This window comes from Sinocyclocheilus grahami, unplaced genomic scaffold (assembly GCF_001515645.1).
Source record: "Sinocyclocheilus grahami isolate Dianchi unplaced genomic scaffold, SAMN03320097.WGS_v1.1 scaffold58.1, whole genome shotgun sequence".
Taxonomy (NCBI): domain Eukaryota; kingdom Metazoa; phylum Chordata; class Actinopteri; order Cypriniformes; family Cyprinidae; genus Sinocyclocheilus; species Sinocyclocheilus grahami.
In genome coordinates, this window is record NW_015505237.1 from 2,880,826 (window position 1) to 2,896,030 (window position 15,205).

Consider the following 15,205-nt stretch of genomic DNA (forward strand, 5'->3'; position numbering starts at 1 on the left):
AACTAAGAAAGAGTCATCAGAGCAGCAAATGTGGGTTTTCTAATGCAAGTATCAGTATTATATTAACGATAGATAGACAGACAGACAGATAGATCAAAACTGCATAATTAGTGATATGGTTAATTTCTTCAGTGTGCATCACTGCTCCTCAGTGAGAAGAGGTGGAAGAGGTGTTTGGTGAAATGAAGGTCATAGTATAGAAAAAACATGATTCATCTCATGAGTCACAAGATGAGTTCACTATTCACCCACAGAAACGTCAAGGCTCTGAACAAAGCCTTGAGGATGCCACGCATGAGAAAACGTGCACACCACCGCTCAAAGACGTAGCCTACCTGAGAAACCAAATAGGAAATCTGTCCTTTATAAGAGTCTTTTTGTGCACCGCTACTACATCTCTCCTCCCACTCCTGGCATTTTTTTTTTGAGTGCTTACAAAAAAAGATCTCTAAGAAAGAAGGCAGCTCAGAAAATGAATAAGTATTGGAGAGAAGATTCTCTTCTCTAATGACCTTGTTCCACACATTTTTAATCAATCTATTTATCTATCTCTAAGATAACAGACTGCCTATCTTGTGTCTAAATCTACTCAAAGTAATATTGGAATAGTAATATTACATGTTCTTGACTCACTATGTAACCTGACTAATACAAATATATGATATGAATAGAAGAAAACTGGACTGCAAAATAAAAAAATATGTTTTTACATCAGACACAAAAATTGGACTCTCGCTAAATTAAACCTCAATGAACAAGAAAGTAGCAGACTACAGCTACAATGTAGCATAGTATGCTTGTCATTGCATTATAAACTTCCCATATGTTTTTGAAACAGGCAGTGCAATATGCATTTCACTAATATTCCAGTCCAAACATTGGCTAAAGTCCTTTTGTGCAGGGAAGTGTCTAATCATACAGCAGATGTTCAGAGTTTGACCAGTCTTGAAAGACGTGAAGCCTCACAAAAGGCTTTTGCTCCATCAGTTGGACCAAAGGTATTTCAGACACAAATATTTAAACAGTCTTTGTTACCCATGGACAAAGCTTTACCATTCTAATGGCCAACAGTGGTGGCCAAAATGATTGGAACACTAGTATTTTTCCAGCAGCTGAAAAATGGTTTCAAGTCAGTTATTGCTATCTTTTGCTGTAGTGTGTCAGTAGGAACTATCAGTTTACATTTCCAAACATTCATTTTGCAATTAATTGTAATAATCCTGTCAGATTTTTGTCTGACAACAGCCAGTGCTCAATACAGAGATCTGATCTCACCATCATCCAGTCTGTCTGGAATGACATGTATGTATGTACGTACCAGGAGCACACCTGGCGAATAAAGCTAACTCTGATTCTGATTCTGTAACAGAACAAACTGAGACAAACTAAATCCAGAAGAACTGTGGCAACGTCTCCAAGATGCTTCAAGAAACCTACCTGCAAAGCTACCTGAAAAACTATGCACAAGTGTACTTAGGGCAAAAGCTGCTTTAAACACAAAGGATGGTGACACCAAATGTTGATTTAATTTAGTTAATTGAAGTTAATTAATCAAGATTATTTATGACATTATTTTTGACAGCATCCTCATTTCACAGCATTTTCACATAGTGCCTAAAACTTTTAACAGTACTGTAGCTTTGCAGGTAGGTCTTTTGAAGCATCTTGGAGACATTGCCACAGTTCTTCTGGATTTAGTGTGTCTCAGAACGGTTTCTTCATGTAATCTCAGACAGACTGGATGATGATCAGATCAGATCTCTGTGTGGAGCACTGGCTGTTGTCAGACTCCTTGTGCAAACAAAAATCTCACTGGATTATTACAATTAATGGCAAAATGAATGTTTGGAAATGTAAACTGATATTTCCTACTAACAAACTAAAGCAAAAGATAACTGATTTAAAACCATTTTTAGCTGGTGAAAATACTAGCGTTCCAATCATTTTGGCCACCACTGTATCTTTCACTGTTCAGAGAGACATTCATCAAGAATGCCTGAGTTCTCATGAGTTTGTCATCCTTAAATTGTTATTTAGGGTAAAGTCTCACTGTCTGTTCACAGTTCAGCTACAGGACTCATTGTGAATGATTTCATGTGGTTAAAGGAGGACGCTTATGACTCAATTCTATCTCCACAGCACCAGACAAGTAGTGTGAGATTACAAGTCAGGGCGAAAGAGGACACAGCAGGAAGTGACTTGAGGCCACTGTAACCAATCCAACCAAAAAACACCCGAGAAAGACTGAGTAAATGGCTTGCTGATACATTCACACATTCATATCAGAAACAGAGTCGTTGATAAGACGGGTGGTTGTCATTACACAAAATAATCATTTATTCAACGAAAAATTATGCTGCGAAAATTACAATGCATGAAAAAAAGCTTTGGACTGTTTCAAGGATGCCCCAAAATGTCCCTCAGTTTTTAAACTGTAATCTTATGAATTACAAAGGCAAATACAAAAATGAAAAAGCTGTAAAAATTTGCATATTTCACTGATGAATTCAACCTTTAAAAACATGTTATATTAATATCAACATATGTACATCTTGGGTTTGAAGTGTTGTGGCACTGGTAACTCATGAAGGAGGGTCATCTCCATGAATGGCCTTATATTTAGTCATTTCTTCAGGAAAAACCTTCCCCAGCTCAGAAATGAGGAGGCTTTTAAATTTCTGGAGAAAAAAAAAAGAAACCGCAAAATACCAGAAAATCATGCATCCACAACAGAAATCTGTAAAGCAGGAGAACTGTCTAGCATTTTTATCCTAAGATTTCTTTAATATACACACGCATACTGTACTATAGATTTCCAAGGAAATAGATTGGTGCTGGGCGGTATGACCAAAAATTTATATCACGGTATTTTTCAAAATTAGACCGGTTTCACAGTATATGATGGTGTATTTTTTTTTTTCATGCATGACCGGGGGTTAACCATATTTTCTACTGATTGAGAGAGGAAATACTGCAGTATATTGACTTAGAATGCCCTATTTTACTGTCATGATGAGTGAATATTGTCAAAAGATACCACACTAAATAGTGACTAAACACGACCTTTTAATACATGTTAACCAGGAGTCACTCTCATTAATAATCGCGGCATCGTCTGATAAAATCAACATGCATCTACACTAAAGAGCGGTTGTTTTGGCTATATTACTTTTTTGTCTCATGCAGCGCACACCGTGCGTTCGAGTAACAATCTAAAAAGAACAACAAACAAAAAAGTGCATGTGATATGAACTACGCTCATATTTATAATTCCAAGCAATCAGTGAGCGACAGGTGCTTGGAAACGCTGTTTTGTACTCATTTATTGACAAGTGCGGCCAACTGAATGCACTGCTTCTCTGCCGCTCACTCTGACGCCGAGAGAGGTGACACTTCTTCGGGAAAGTCAGACCTCGCGTTCGCGGGACAGCCCTGGTGAAATCTTCCAACTGAACCATAGCTAAGGTTAATCCAAAAAAGTCGCTAGGTTTGTCAGTATGAATATTCTATGGAAAAAAGCCGCTAAAAGGGTCTGAAGTTGACCCTTTATCTAGGGTCTGAAGTTGCTAAATCTAGTGCTAAAGTCGCGCTCGTGTGTGTGAGACGCGGGAGCTGATGGCAGCGGGCGGTGGATATTTGTGGTGGTCAGTGTGGATATTGTGGATGAGTTCTTCTGTGTCATCACATTCTATTAGTTCTACAGCTTCAGTTTCGGAACGTTCACGCTTAGTAACACATACAGCTGTTCCCTCACCACAGTGCAACAGTGAAAAGGGACCCCTTTCAAACAGTGCCGCGTTTCGAACGTTTTTTAAGCGACATATTGCGGTATTTTAAAAATTCATATCATAACAAAAAATAAACACCGGTATTCGGTATGAACCGGTATACCGCCCAGCACTAAAATAGACTACTTTTAATTCATAAGCTCATCAATAATGACACACTGGTAAAATAAGTCAGTGCTGCAGCTTTATTCTGAATCAAAGAAAAGAAGGCCTGTTCAGATCAAGAATGATGACTATAATAATAACTATATAAACAGAAAGGGTAGAATCTGTGCAAAGAAATATATTATGTCCTTTTGTAGCAAATAGCCTGCTGGCACTTCCAAATTAGTCAGTCATTCATAGTGACGGTAGAACTGAACTCTGAATGCAAACGCTGGACCAATACTCACAGTCAGTGTGTCAATCTTTCCTTTGACCTGCTCATTTTTAGCCAAAGCTCTTTCTAAACACTCCTTTGTGTACAGTTGAGGGTTACGGCCCTGATCAATATACCTGTGTAAAACATCAATAATGGCAATTCATATCTTTACACAGATGTGACATCTCACATTTCTTGAATATAACAACTAAATGGGTACTGACAATCTAAACAGAGTAGAAATGAGAGTAAAAGAAGGGAAATTTGATAAAGAACATGCAAACATTTGTTATCTGACTACCGTGAGTGGACAAAACCCATTTCCATTCATTTTTCAAGAGGCTTGTGCGGCTAGAAATATGTATTATGCATCTCTGTTATGTAATGCACTACTCACTCGAACACTTCCAGCGGTACGTTGATATCATGAAGCTGCTGTCGGCATTTCTCAACGTCCTGCAGTCCTGTGATCATAAAGTTCCTGAGGAAATAAACAACCACATTTATTTAGGCTTTACTCGCGATTGAACGAGGCAACACTACTACAGATATTGTTTTTTTTAAATCAACATAGCGTTTTAGTTTCGTATTAAAATGAACAGAATTACAACTCACAGTTTCTGACTGAGTCCGGTTTGACTGCTGGGCTGGAAATCGCTGACAATAATCCCAAGCTGTCGTATGTTTTCGACGAATTTCTCGAGGTGTTCTTCGAGATTATCAAACTTCTCGGCCATGGCGTGCTGTATTTTACATAAAGGTAAAGCGTGCGATTGATTTAATTGGGATAAAACTATAAAATTGTCAACAAAAGACGGACATCTGTTCACGCAACGCAGCTTCCATGACAGCGAACAGCTTTCCGGCAGCGTTTCATCGAATAGCGTGCGAGACTTTACTGTTACCCTGGTAACGGAATCCTTCGTTGTGCTGTAAAGCCTTTCGAATTGCTGCAAAGTCGCTGTTGTTGGAAAACAACATATGGGTGACACAATGCATTGGTTGGTGGTTCGTTCAAACACAAACGATTTTATACATACTCGTGTGAACTGCTGGTGCACTGACCTTTTCAATACGAGGTTTAAGAGAGGTGGGTGTATTGATTCATTGCCAGCTGATGCATGTGAACTCGATACCCTTCCCCCCAAACATGGCAAAGACGCATTATTTATTTATTATTTTTTTAGTAATGCCGATGGCATCTTACATATTATATTACAGCGAATGTAGAAAAGCCAGAGAGAGAGAAACAAATGCATGAAGTTATACAACGATACTAAATACTGTTTCTGGGATCGAAATGAACTAAAATACAAGAGTGGAGTGTTACACACGAATTAGCTACATGTATGTGGGGAAAAAAGAAAGAAAGAAAAAGAATAACAACAAATAAATGGACAATATGCCAAATTTGCAAAACATGGTAAAGGTGTGCTAACAGTAAACGCGTTGGTGTAGACGTCGAGCAAAGCGTTATTTATTTTATCCTCCAGTATTCAGACAAGCCCCGCCTCCTACGGCAGGATTGGCTAGCGTGAGCCCCTCACAGCCACCGCCGCTCTGTGATTGGACACTTTAGAAGTCAGTCACATAGCTGTGGCAACTCCAGCAAACAGCGATCAGGTCGAGGGCGGGACTTGTCGGAATACTGGTGTGAAGTGGACCTTGATTACTCATTCCGTCCAGGTACCGCGGAAGCCAAGCGACCTGAGGTGCTCCGCTGCCGCTATTCTTGTGTGCCTGCTCCAGATTATCGGTTCATTTCGAGCAGCGTTATCGTGCCTCTTTTGCAGCAGCCGCGGCTGTGCCTCATAGGGAATTACAGGAGTGGGGATACGTATTATATGCGCGTTTTTGTGTTTCAGTGAGCTCGCGCGGGGAAATGATGCATTGAGGACGCGTCTTGTCTTCTGAGCTCCATTACACCCAGCTCGATCGGCGCGAGGCATCACAAATGGCTACTCTTTTGCGGAAAATCGGTCTAATTCGACTGCACGACCGAGACACGGAGGACCCGAAGCATCACCACCAGGGCTCACTGAAAGGGACTAAAGGCAACCAGAAGAACAGCAACACGAAGCACTGCAACACCAGCAACGAGACCAACAACATCCTCAGCACGCCCGAAATCAAAGCCAGGCGCTTCGACGTGTCCGGCAAGGACAAGCCCGCCGCCAAACCGGACAAACCGAGCAAGGACGCGAGAGAGAAGCAGCAAACGGGAGGCGGCTCCGTGATGCCCCCGCCGGCGGCGAACCGGCAGCACTGCACCCAGGTGCGGACGCGGAGGCTGATGAAGGAGCTGCAGGAGATCCGGCGGCTCGGCGACAGCTTCATCACGGTGGAGCTGGCGGACGATAACCTCTTTGACTGGAATGTCAAGCTGCACCAGGTGGACAAGGACTCCGCGCTGTGGCAGGACATGAAGGAGACCAACACCGAGTACATACTGCTCAATGTCACCTTCCCCGACAATTTCCCCTTCTCCCCGCCGTTCATGCGCGTGCTGACGCCGCGGCTGGAGAACGGATACGTGCTGGACGGCGGCGCGATCTGCATGGAGTTATTAACGCCCCGCGGCTGGTCCAGCGCGTACACCGTCGAGGCCGTGATGAGGCAGTTCGCTGCCAGTCTGGTGAAAGGACAGGTGAGGATGGCTTCTTGCCATAGCGGCGTTGATTTCTTCACATCTCATGTTGCTTGACGCCATCCTCCATCTTGGCAGGTGAATCGCGTAAAAACGCGCAACATCCATTCAACGCGGGTCCATATGATAGTGTCTGTTACATATATTGCGTGTGAGTGTAATTACACAGTAATGCACACTCAGAAACCTACTCCTCTTCATGATACATACGATTTTGTTTCTACACAAAACGAGATTCGTTCACTTTCATTGCATCTTTTTCCATACAACGAAATTAAATGGTGGCGTTCCATGGAAGAAAACGTCACAAGAGTTCGAACAAATTGAGGTAGAATTGTCCTTTTTTAATGATTTACATCTTCAGCAAAGAACACTTGTCATCTGGCCCTATATAGAAGGCTTCAGTTGGCTGTATTGTTCTTTGGAGATTATGAAAGTTCTTGATGCACCATTATAGGTTCTTCTGATCAGTATTGGCTTTATCCATTAATCGAGCAAAGCAAAGCTCTCTTGGGTTTATTGAAGCACTAGTACATATGTGGTTATCTAAAGCAGTGGTTCCCAACCCTGGTCCTGGAGGCACCCCAACACTGCACATTTTGCATGTCTCCTTTCTCTGACGCACCAATTTCAGGTCTTGGAGTCTCTACTAATGAGCTGATGACCTGAATCAGGTGTGTTTGATTAAGGAGATATGCAAAACGTGCAGTGTTGGGGTGCCTCCAGGACCAGGGTTGGGAACCACTGATCTAAAGTATCATAGAAAGATTATCATAATGCACTTTGGCAACTTAAAAAAAAAGGGTCTCTTATGTCATCAGGCTGTAAAACCTGTTTTGGCAGGACCTTTATTTTTAAGTGTCTGTTACATATATTGCGTGTGAGTGTAATTACATAGTAGTACACACTCAGAAACGTACTCATCCTCATGTCATCCCAGATATGTATAAAAAAAAATTCTACACAAAATGACGTCTCCATTCACTTTCATTGCATCTAAACAATGAAATTAAATGGTGGCTGAGGTTGCTTTTGCGTTCCATGGAAGAAAACGTCACAGGTTCGAACAAATTGAGGTAGAAATGCCATTTTTTTTTAAATGATTTCCATCTTCAGCAAAGAACACTTGTTATCAAGAACCATTTGGCCCTATATAGAATGCTTCAGTTGGCTTTAGAGAGTATGAAAGTTTTTGATGCACCATTATAGGTTCTTCTGATCAGTATTGGCTTTATCCATTAATTGAGCAAAGCAAAGCTCTCTTGGGTTTATTGAAGCACTATATGTGGTTATCTAAAGTATCATAGAAAGATTATCATAATGCACTGTAGCAACTTAAAAAGGGTCTCTTATGTCATCAGGCTGTAAAACCTGTTTTGGCAGGACCTTTATTTTTAAGAGTGTAGGGTAACCAAAATAAGGGTTTCACGACCACGCATTGCTTTAGTTGTGCTTTTGTTTTTTTGGGTGTTTTCTACTGCATTTCAAATGTTTCACATCAAAATGAGGGTTTTTGTATATATTTTCTTTTATATATAACCATACATTTTGATATCTGCAGATAAAGACGTCACATTTGCATCACTAATGGTCCTGCTTTTGTTACAATCATAATCCGGAAACCATTTTTCTTAAGAATGTACTGCAGTCTGGATCTTAGTAATGTGATTAGATGGGCTCCATATAGATAGATCACATCGGTCATTAGTCCCGTTCGAAGGATGAATGCAAAGACCATCGTGGGTCATGGAAATGGATGAGATTCCATAATGAAGCTAGAGACTGGCCATTAACCCTGTGTAGTAAATCTGAGAGGAAATACCTGTTCATCTACGCTTACCTCAACCTGTCAAGAGCTCTTAAATCCCAAATTCATGATGAGCCTGAGGCAGCGGTGACTAGATAACCATTTTTCCCCAAATGACCCAAAGCACTCAAGGGTAATTACCATTTTAGCTGCTGCTGACACAACAGACCCCCCAATTAACATGCAGCTATTGTATTATAAAAGGAAACGACGGGCCATATTTTGGCTTTTGCTGCAGAACTTTCATGGTTGATCCCTTTTGCATTTTAATACTTGAATTTTACAGCTTTACTGAATTGTGTTTAAAAGGCTCCATTCACGTCAACTTGAGGACATAGATGTGCTTTGACAGTCATTTAAATTTTACTGAAGGCTTTTTGTTGTTCAAATTCTGCTTTGGTTAGGGAAGATCCTTCTGCATACAAAAGAGCAGACATTTGCTGTTCTTTTAAGGTTCTCAACTCTTAAGCACAGGCACTTAAGCACAAGCACAAAATAACAACTAAAAGAAAAATAGTCGATATCGTCTATATAAGCCATATGACTACTTTTCTCATTGCTTTAGACTAGAATATGCATTGACCAATAGGCTATGGATTAAAAATGAAACAAATTCCCAAATGTCTATTCCCAAATCTAGAGTCTAGTGATCAAAAACAATATTCCTGTTCTGCCTTGTTGGATTTACAGACAACTTCCTTTAAGACATAAAACGGTAAGCGGCATCAAACAGGCTTTATGTGATGCTATGATGCAAAGAGCAACACTGTTTATCCTTATCTGACACATGTCAGTTACATAATCCCTACCTTCTGTGTTGTCCCAGAATGCACAGAGGCCGAGCGCGACCATTGACTGATCTCCATTCACAGGATTACCCATCAGGCTCTTCACATGGGCACTGCCTTGCGCTCGATACGCACCAAACCAAAATAGCGCAGGGAGACGTCGCCGATGCCATTAGCATGCTGCAGGGAAAACGCTGATGCGAATAACCTGGATTAACGTCGGAGCGGTTCCCTCCCTAGCGCTTTCCTCCGGTGCCTGTCAAGCGTAAGGGAAGCGATTTCCAAGAGAGACCGTAAACACAATAAAGCTTAATTAAGGCTCCTTTTAATCCAAAAATCACAGGCTTTTCTGAGGGTATAGGGCAGCCTCTTCTCGATTGAACTCATGCGGTTACTTCTGGGCCATTAGATCTCATCCTGACTGATAGAGCCTGAGGGAAGGACTGGCTATTTCTGTCTCACTGTCCCTGCTGTCAGCTCTGCACTGACACTAGACTGACCTCAGTCCTGGGGCATCTGAAAGCAGATCCTTTTTGCTCATTTAGTGGATGGTGGGTCTGTGAGATTGTTTCTCTCGTATGTAGCCTGAAGTGGCATATTTGTATGGTTGTGCTTTGCACGCAAACCTGATCCTTTTGCTGGTCTTAAAGAAGTTCAGGCCAAAACTCAAATTTGGCCATGCACTCTTAAAAAAATGAAGATTCTGAAAGGGTTTTTTTGTAATTATGCCATAAAAGAACCATTTTTGGTTCCCCGAAGAACCTTTCAGTGAACAGTTCTTAAAAAGGACATTTTAGTAATCTAAAGAACATTTTCCACTATAAAGAACCTTTTGTGTATTGAAAAGTTTCCGTGGGTGTTAAAGGTTCTTCATAGAACCATTGATGCCAATAAAAAACATTAATTTTGAAGAATTTGGTCATCCGTGAATCACAAAATTAGATTTTAGAGAGCATCCATAGTTGGAGGGGACATTCTGCCCGACATCTTATTTTGTGTTTCACAGAAGAACGAAAAAGAGTTTGAAAAACATTAGGGTGAGTAAATGATTTTAGACTGAATTATTCCATTAAAGATGCACTTCTTGTGAAACATTGTGGGGTGTAAATGTGTCTCACTGTCATATTTAGGCTTGTTTAAAATGACTATCCCATTATGAAATCATTTGTTAGGTCATGCCTGGTTGTTGGCGGGCATTTTGAGCATGCCAGATGAAAAAACGTTTCTTCTGTCCTTAACACATCAGCAGAACATGGCTTTAGGGGTTGATGAGTCAGAGAGATGCCTTCTTTAAATATGCTTTTTCTTTTCTATTCAAGTTATTTGCGTGGGCCACTAGAATTTAATATTGCAAAATATATAAACACCAACTTGTAATTTAGTCTTACCTGATCAGATTTCTTGATCAAAATCAACATTGAAACCAAAATGGACTCTGTTTACTTTCTTAATGCATGTTCCTGGTCTTATTGTGCACATTAAATGTAATACTTGGTCAAACCCTCTTAATTTTGCCCACTTTTCATGTTCCAATCAATTCCCAATTGCTAGAATGTAAAAATATATGTCCCGTCATGTCTTTTTCATCGTTTTTTTTTTCAATAGTTAATATTTTCAAAAACAATGTAAAATGCATTTCTATGTTGATTTTTGAAAGAGATTTTAAAAGCAGCAGGATTGCTTTTAATTAAATAATCAAATCTGGAGTTACAAACATGCAGACATCTTTGAGACATTAGCAAAGGGGATTCCATTTTTTGCATGTGCAGCATTGAAAATCTCCTTTTTTTTCATACTTTGAAATGGTTACTGCAGTTGGCGAGCTTCATATATCAACTTTTATTTCCAGTCTCAAGGTCCATTAACAAGAAACACACAATACAAACCAAAACAAATACTATCATACTATCTGGACGTTTTCACTGTGGGATGCTGCAATCCTGGATGCACTTTTGCATCATTTCTGTTCCCATTATCCTTTAGCAGTGATCAAAGTGGCTGAACCTGGTGGTAAAATGCTCTTGTAGCTTGTTTAAATAGTTCAGCCTGAGGTTTTATCAAGCACAGCCTCTTAATTTACTGTGTCTTCAAAGCTCAGAGCAGTCGGCTTTGAAATTGAAAATTGGAAAACCTCTGAAAATGGAGCACCAGGACCATTTAATCACACCACAAGCCGTCATTCACACATCTGCATCTGCATGTCAGTTACGTAATATATGAAAAGATTCAGGAAACTGGTAAAAAAAATGTGGTGTCAGGCTCCACCTACATTCCACTTTCCCTCAACTTTGATTTCATATTTAGAGGTCGATTTTTGACAGTCTTGACTCATCTGATTCAAGCTTCTTCGATTCTTTATAGCAAACCTCAGTTGGCTTTTTATTAATCACGTAAAAACATAATCATATAATGGCTTACTTATAGTTGTTTGCATATCAAACTGGCATAGAAAGCAGTTTAATATAATGAAATTATATTTCACCCTTAAATAACTAGGCCTAAATTGTATTTGGAAATTAAATGTTGCGTTCAGACACATCACAGTATATTAAGATCATGTATAATTTCCCTCTTGGACAAACAATCCACACACTGCCCTTTGTTCAAGTCAAGTATATTCTAAAGAATGAAGCTTTTCTGCTTCCCATCTCTTGAAATATAATAGATATGTTATTAAAAATTGCAACAGACATTTTTGTGTTTCTCTGTAGATTTTTGTGTCTCATAAACCTGTATATATAATGTCTAGATGTTTTGCAGCTTATTTTGGACAAGAACGCCTACTTAGACAGAAAGAGACTGTCTGACTGATATGTTAAACAATAAAACTGTTTACGGGATATGAAATGCCAAATCATAATATACAGGTGTGCTCACAGATCTTAATATCTTGTTACCAAATGCCTCAAAAATATTTCAATGATTTTACAATAATATTTAATAATATTCACCAATTCCAATGCCCAATTCAGCTATATACAGTGTATATATATATATCATAACAATATATTCTTTATTAGTTAATAATAATAATTAATATTTTGCTGTGTGAATTTTAGGTACATTATTGTGTGTTTCTATTTATAATATATAATATTTATAGTATTACATAACTGAATCCATTATTATTATATATTATATTAATTATTTATTTTCACCATAATATATTTGTTATGTATTCAGTAATATGCACTAATTAATTATTAAAATTTATGTTTTTTTTTACCATTTACCAGTTAACATTAATCTCTCCATCCCATTTCCACTATTCATTTTTTTGACACATGAAAAGCTTTATTGTTCTAAACGTTGTGTTTTCTCTAGGGTCGTATCTGCAGGAAAGCAGGCAAGTCTAAGAAGGCCTTTAGTCGTAAGGAAGCCGAAGCGACCTTCAAGAGCCTTGTCAAGACCCACGAGAAGTACGGCTGGGTGTCCCCTCCCGTATCCGACGGCTGATGTCAGCATCTTCAACCGACATGGCTTTTTTCAATTGGGTTTTCTTCTTTCTCATCATCAAACTTAACCACGAAAAAAAACAAGCTAGCACATCATATCTTACACATAAACGTGGCACATTCACCTTCACTCCGTCCTTCACTCTTCTTCATCGAGGTGCCATGGACCGAACACTTGCTGCGACATCACAATTACTCATGAGTGGGAGTCACTGCAGCTACATACAGCTATGGACTCTGGATACGATTGAGGCTCAAAGCGTTGGGTTTTCTTCTTTCTCATCATCAAACTTAACCACGAAAAAAAACAAGCTAGCACATCATATCTTACACATAAACGTGGCACATTCACCTTCACTCTTCTTCATCGAGGTGCCATGGACCGAACACTTGCTGCGCTATGGCGAAAGGTAAGATAATACAAGATCTAGGGCTGCACAATAATTTCTAATCGCAATTACAATTATGAATGCCACAATTACATAATCGTTCGAAGCGGCAATTAATCGTTCAAAGTCCACTTATGTTATTCTGCACGCTTAAGATATGTTTTTTTCTTTCTACATGTTATCTTAAGGGTTTTTCCATTGTTTTAGTATAACATTATAATACCATTCATATTTTTACTTTTTATATAGTTTAAAGAAGAAACCAATCCGATGTATATTTGACATTTGAGGCTTAATACTATAGAAAAGCACTAAAGGTTTTTCAGTTAGAGTGTTTTCAGCTTGTTTATTTTCATATAAAAATACGGCGTGCAGTTGCATCAAACAATGGTATAAACATAATTCAATGTAAATTGTGATAATCGTTATTAATAATCGCAATTACAATTTCAAGGGAATAATCGACAATTATGATTTTTGTCATAATCGTGCAGCCCTAACAAGATCCCACCTTTTTATGGAATTTTGGATTTTGTTGGCCACTCACTGTTATCATTAGACCAACATTATGATACATTTATGGTGCATTTGTTGCCATTTTGAAGCTTGACAGACAATCAGTTCCCAATAACTTTAATTAAATGGAAAATAGCAGCGATTACATTCTTCAGATTATCTTCTTTTTTGTTTTATAAAAGGAAGTCAGTCATACAGGTTTGGGTGCATAAACTATGACCGAGTTTTCATTTTTGGGGGAATTATTCCCATAAAATGACGCTTCAAGGTTGGAAAACTCAGATTTCCTTGTTGTGAGATGCGTTTCGTATGATATTTTGAGGATATTCTTCTCCAGACATGGAAACAGCATGTGCCAAAAGCTTCATGTACATTGTCACCATTTCCTTGTGTGTTTTCTTGTGTGTAACTGCTGTGCTCTCAGTAGAAAGACACTTTGCTGTCTCTGACGATTTCAAATGTCACACAAGACGCTGCTAATTAATATGGCATTTGAACAAACAAACAAATGATGAAGACATTGATGTATAAATGATAAAACCAGAAATGCTGATGCCCTAAAGGCAGATGGAGGGGAAACAACACTGTTGATCCGTTACTGATATTTATTATTTCTGTCTAGTAGCTTTTTGTGTTATTGATATTAATGTTATCCAGTACAATGAATGGTGACTGTGCAGTGCTTCAAAAGGCAATCCAGTGGCAAGCACTACATTTTACTGTATACAGTGATCATTTTTTCCTGGTCATTGAAATGAAATACACATTGTTCACCGGAGAACCTGTAATTGCAGCGATTGTAAAAACATGCGTAAACCCTCGTGGGTGGCTTATTGCAGATTTCTGTGTCTGGTCGCAGATGGTATCTCTTATCACTACTGAAGTGCATTTGGTCTTCTCCAGACTCTGTTCGGACATTATTGAAAAGTGGTCGTGTGTTTTCCTATTTAGCGAGAGGAGATACTATACCAAGGACTTATAATTATAACCAGTCCAAAATATCGCGAAATTGGATGTTTTCTGGTTTAAAGCATAATTTTGTGATATAGTTTAGATCAGTAGTTTGCAGAAACTAACTAACAGAGTTAATCGTCCAAACGAGTGAGATGATTCTGTTGTATTATATCTGCATGTGGTCTGTGATTGTTAGCTAGCTAACTTGTTTTATTTTTCTTTGTTTTAAAAAAAAAAAAGCAAGAAAGTAATGAAAAAGAGCAGAAGCCGCTTCTTTGTATTTTTTTGTTTGTTCTGTCCTAATTTTCTTTATTAATGTCCTTAAATGTCGAATTGTGTTCTATGAATGTGTTTTAATTTATTTGTAGTTTGCCAAAATGAAGATTTTGAAGCATGTTGCAGGCATTGTCACTGATGATAAAAAGAGAAAGAAAAATAAATGAAAAAATATAATATATGTACCTGAATGAAAGGAGTCTGGTATATGTAGTGATCTCAGG

At 38.8% G+C, this 15,205-nt stretch overlaps 2 protein-coding genes across 4 annotated transcripts; one reads left to right on the forward strand and one right to left on the reverse strand.

Moving 5' to 3' along the window:
* Positions 1-2,330: 2,330 nt before the first annotated feature.
* Positions 2,331-5,290, reverse strand: LOC107584362 (mediator of RNA polymerase II transcription subunit 10-like). 2 transcript variants are annotated; one of them, XM_016270940.1, is made up of 5 exons: positions 5,215-5,232; positions 4,765-4,892; positions 4,547-4,630; positions 4,181-4,283; positions 2,331-2,678 (listed from the first exon to the last, which is right to left on the reverse strand). In XM_016270940.1, exons 2-5 carry the CDS (start codon positions 4,884-4,886, stop codon positions 2,583-2,585), a joined length of 405 nt encoding a protein of 134 aa, XP_016126426.1. In that variant the 5' UTR covers positions 4,887-4,892; positions 5,215-5,232; the 3' UTR covers positions 2,331-2,582. The 2 variants fall into 2 exon arrangements, with proteins under 2 accessions (XP_016126426.1, XP_016126425.1); XM_016270939.1 differs by having other exon boundaries at positions 2,332-2,678; positions 4,765-5,110; positions 5,215-5,290.
* Positions 5,291-5,809: 519 nt separating this feature from the next.
* On the forward strand, positions 5,810-13,101 carry ube2ql1 (ubiquitin conjugating enzyme E2 QL1). Of its 2 annotated transcripts, none has more exons than XM_016270850.1 (2): positions 5,810-6,796; positions 12,716-13,101. In XM_016270850.1, the coding sequence occupies exons 1-2, from the start codon at positions 6,104-6,106 to the stop codon at positions 12,845-12,847; spliced, it is 825 nt and encodes a 274-aa protein (XP_016126336.1). In that variant the 5' UTR covers positions 5,810-6,103; the 3' UTR covers positions 12,848-13,101. The 2 variants fall into 2 exon arrangements, with proteins under 2 accessions (XP_016126336.1, XP_016126337.1); XM_016270851.1 differs by having other exon boundaries at positions 5,810-6,896; positions 12,713-12,765.
* The last annotated feature ends 2,104 nt before the right edge of the window (positions 13,102-15,205 follow it).

What these genes read in the sequence shown, in the direction of transcription:
- ube2ql1 (XM_016270850.1), top strand. Translation starts at nt 6,104, where the DNA reads ATGGCTACTCTTTTGCGGAAAATCGGTCTAATTCGACTGCACGACCGA. An exon ending in CCAGTCTGGTGAAAGGACAG is followed by an intron (nt 6,797 to 12,715) that starts GTGAGGATGGCT and finishes TGTTTTCTCTAG; the next exon opens with GGTCGTATCTGCAGGAAAGC.
- LOC107584362 (XM_016270940.1), bottom strand. Translation starts at nt 4,886, where the DNA reads ATGGCCGAGAAGTTTGATAATCTCGAAGAACACCTCGAGAAATTCGTC. An exon ending in ACCGGACTCAGTCAGAAACT is followed by an intron (nt 4,631 to 4,764) that starts GTGAGTTGTAAT and finishes TTATTTCCTCAG; the next exon opens with GAACTTTATGATCACAGGAC. An exon ending in GTACCGCTGGAAGTGTTCGA is followed by an intron (nt 4,284 to 4,546) that starts GTGAGTAGTGCA and finishes TGTTTTACACAG; the next exon opens with GTATATTGATCAGGGCCGTA.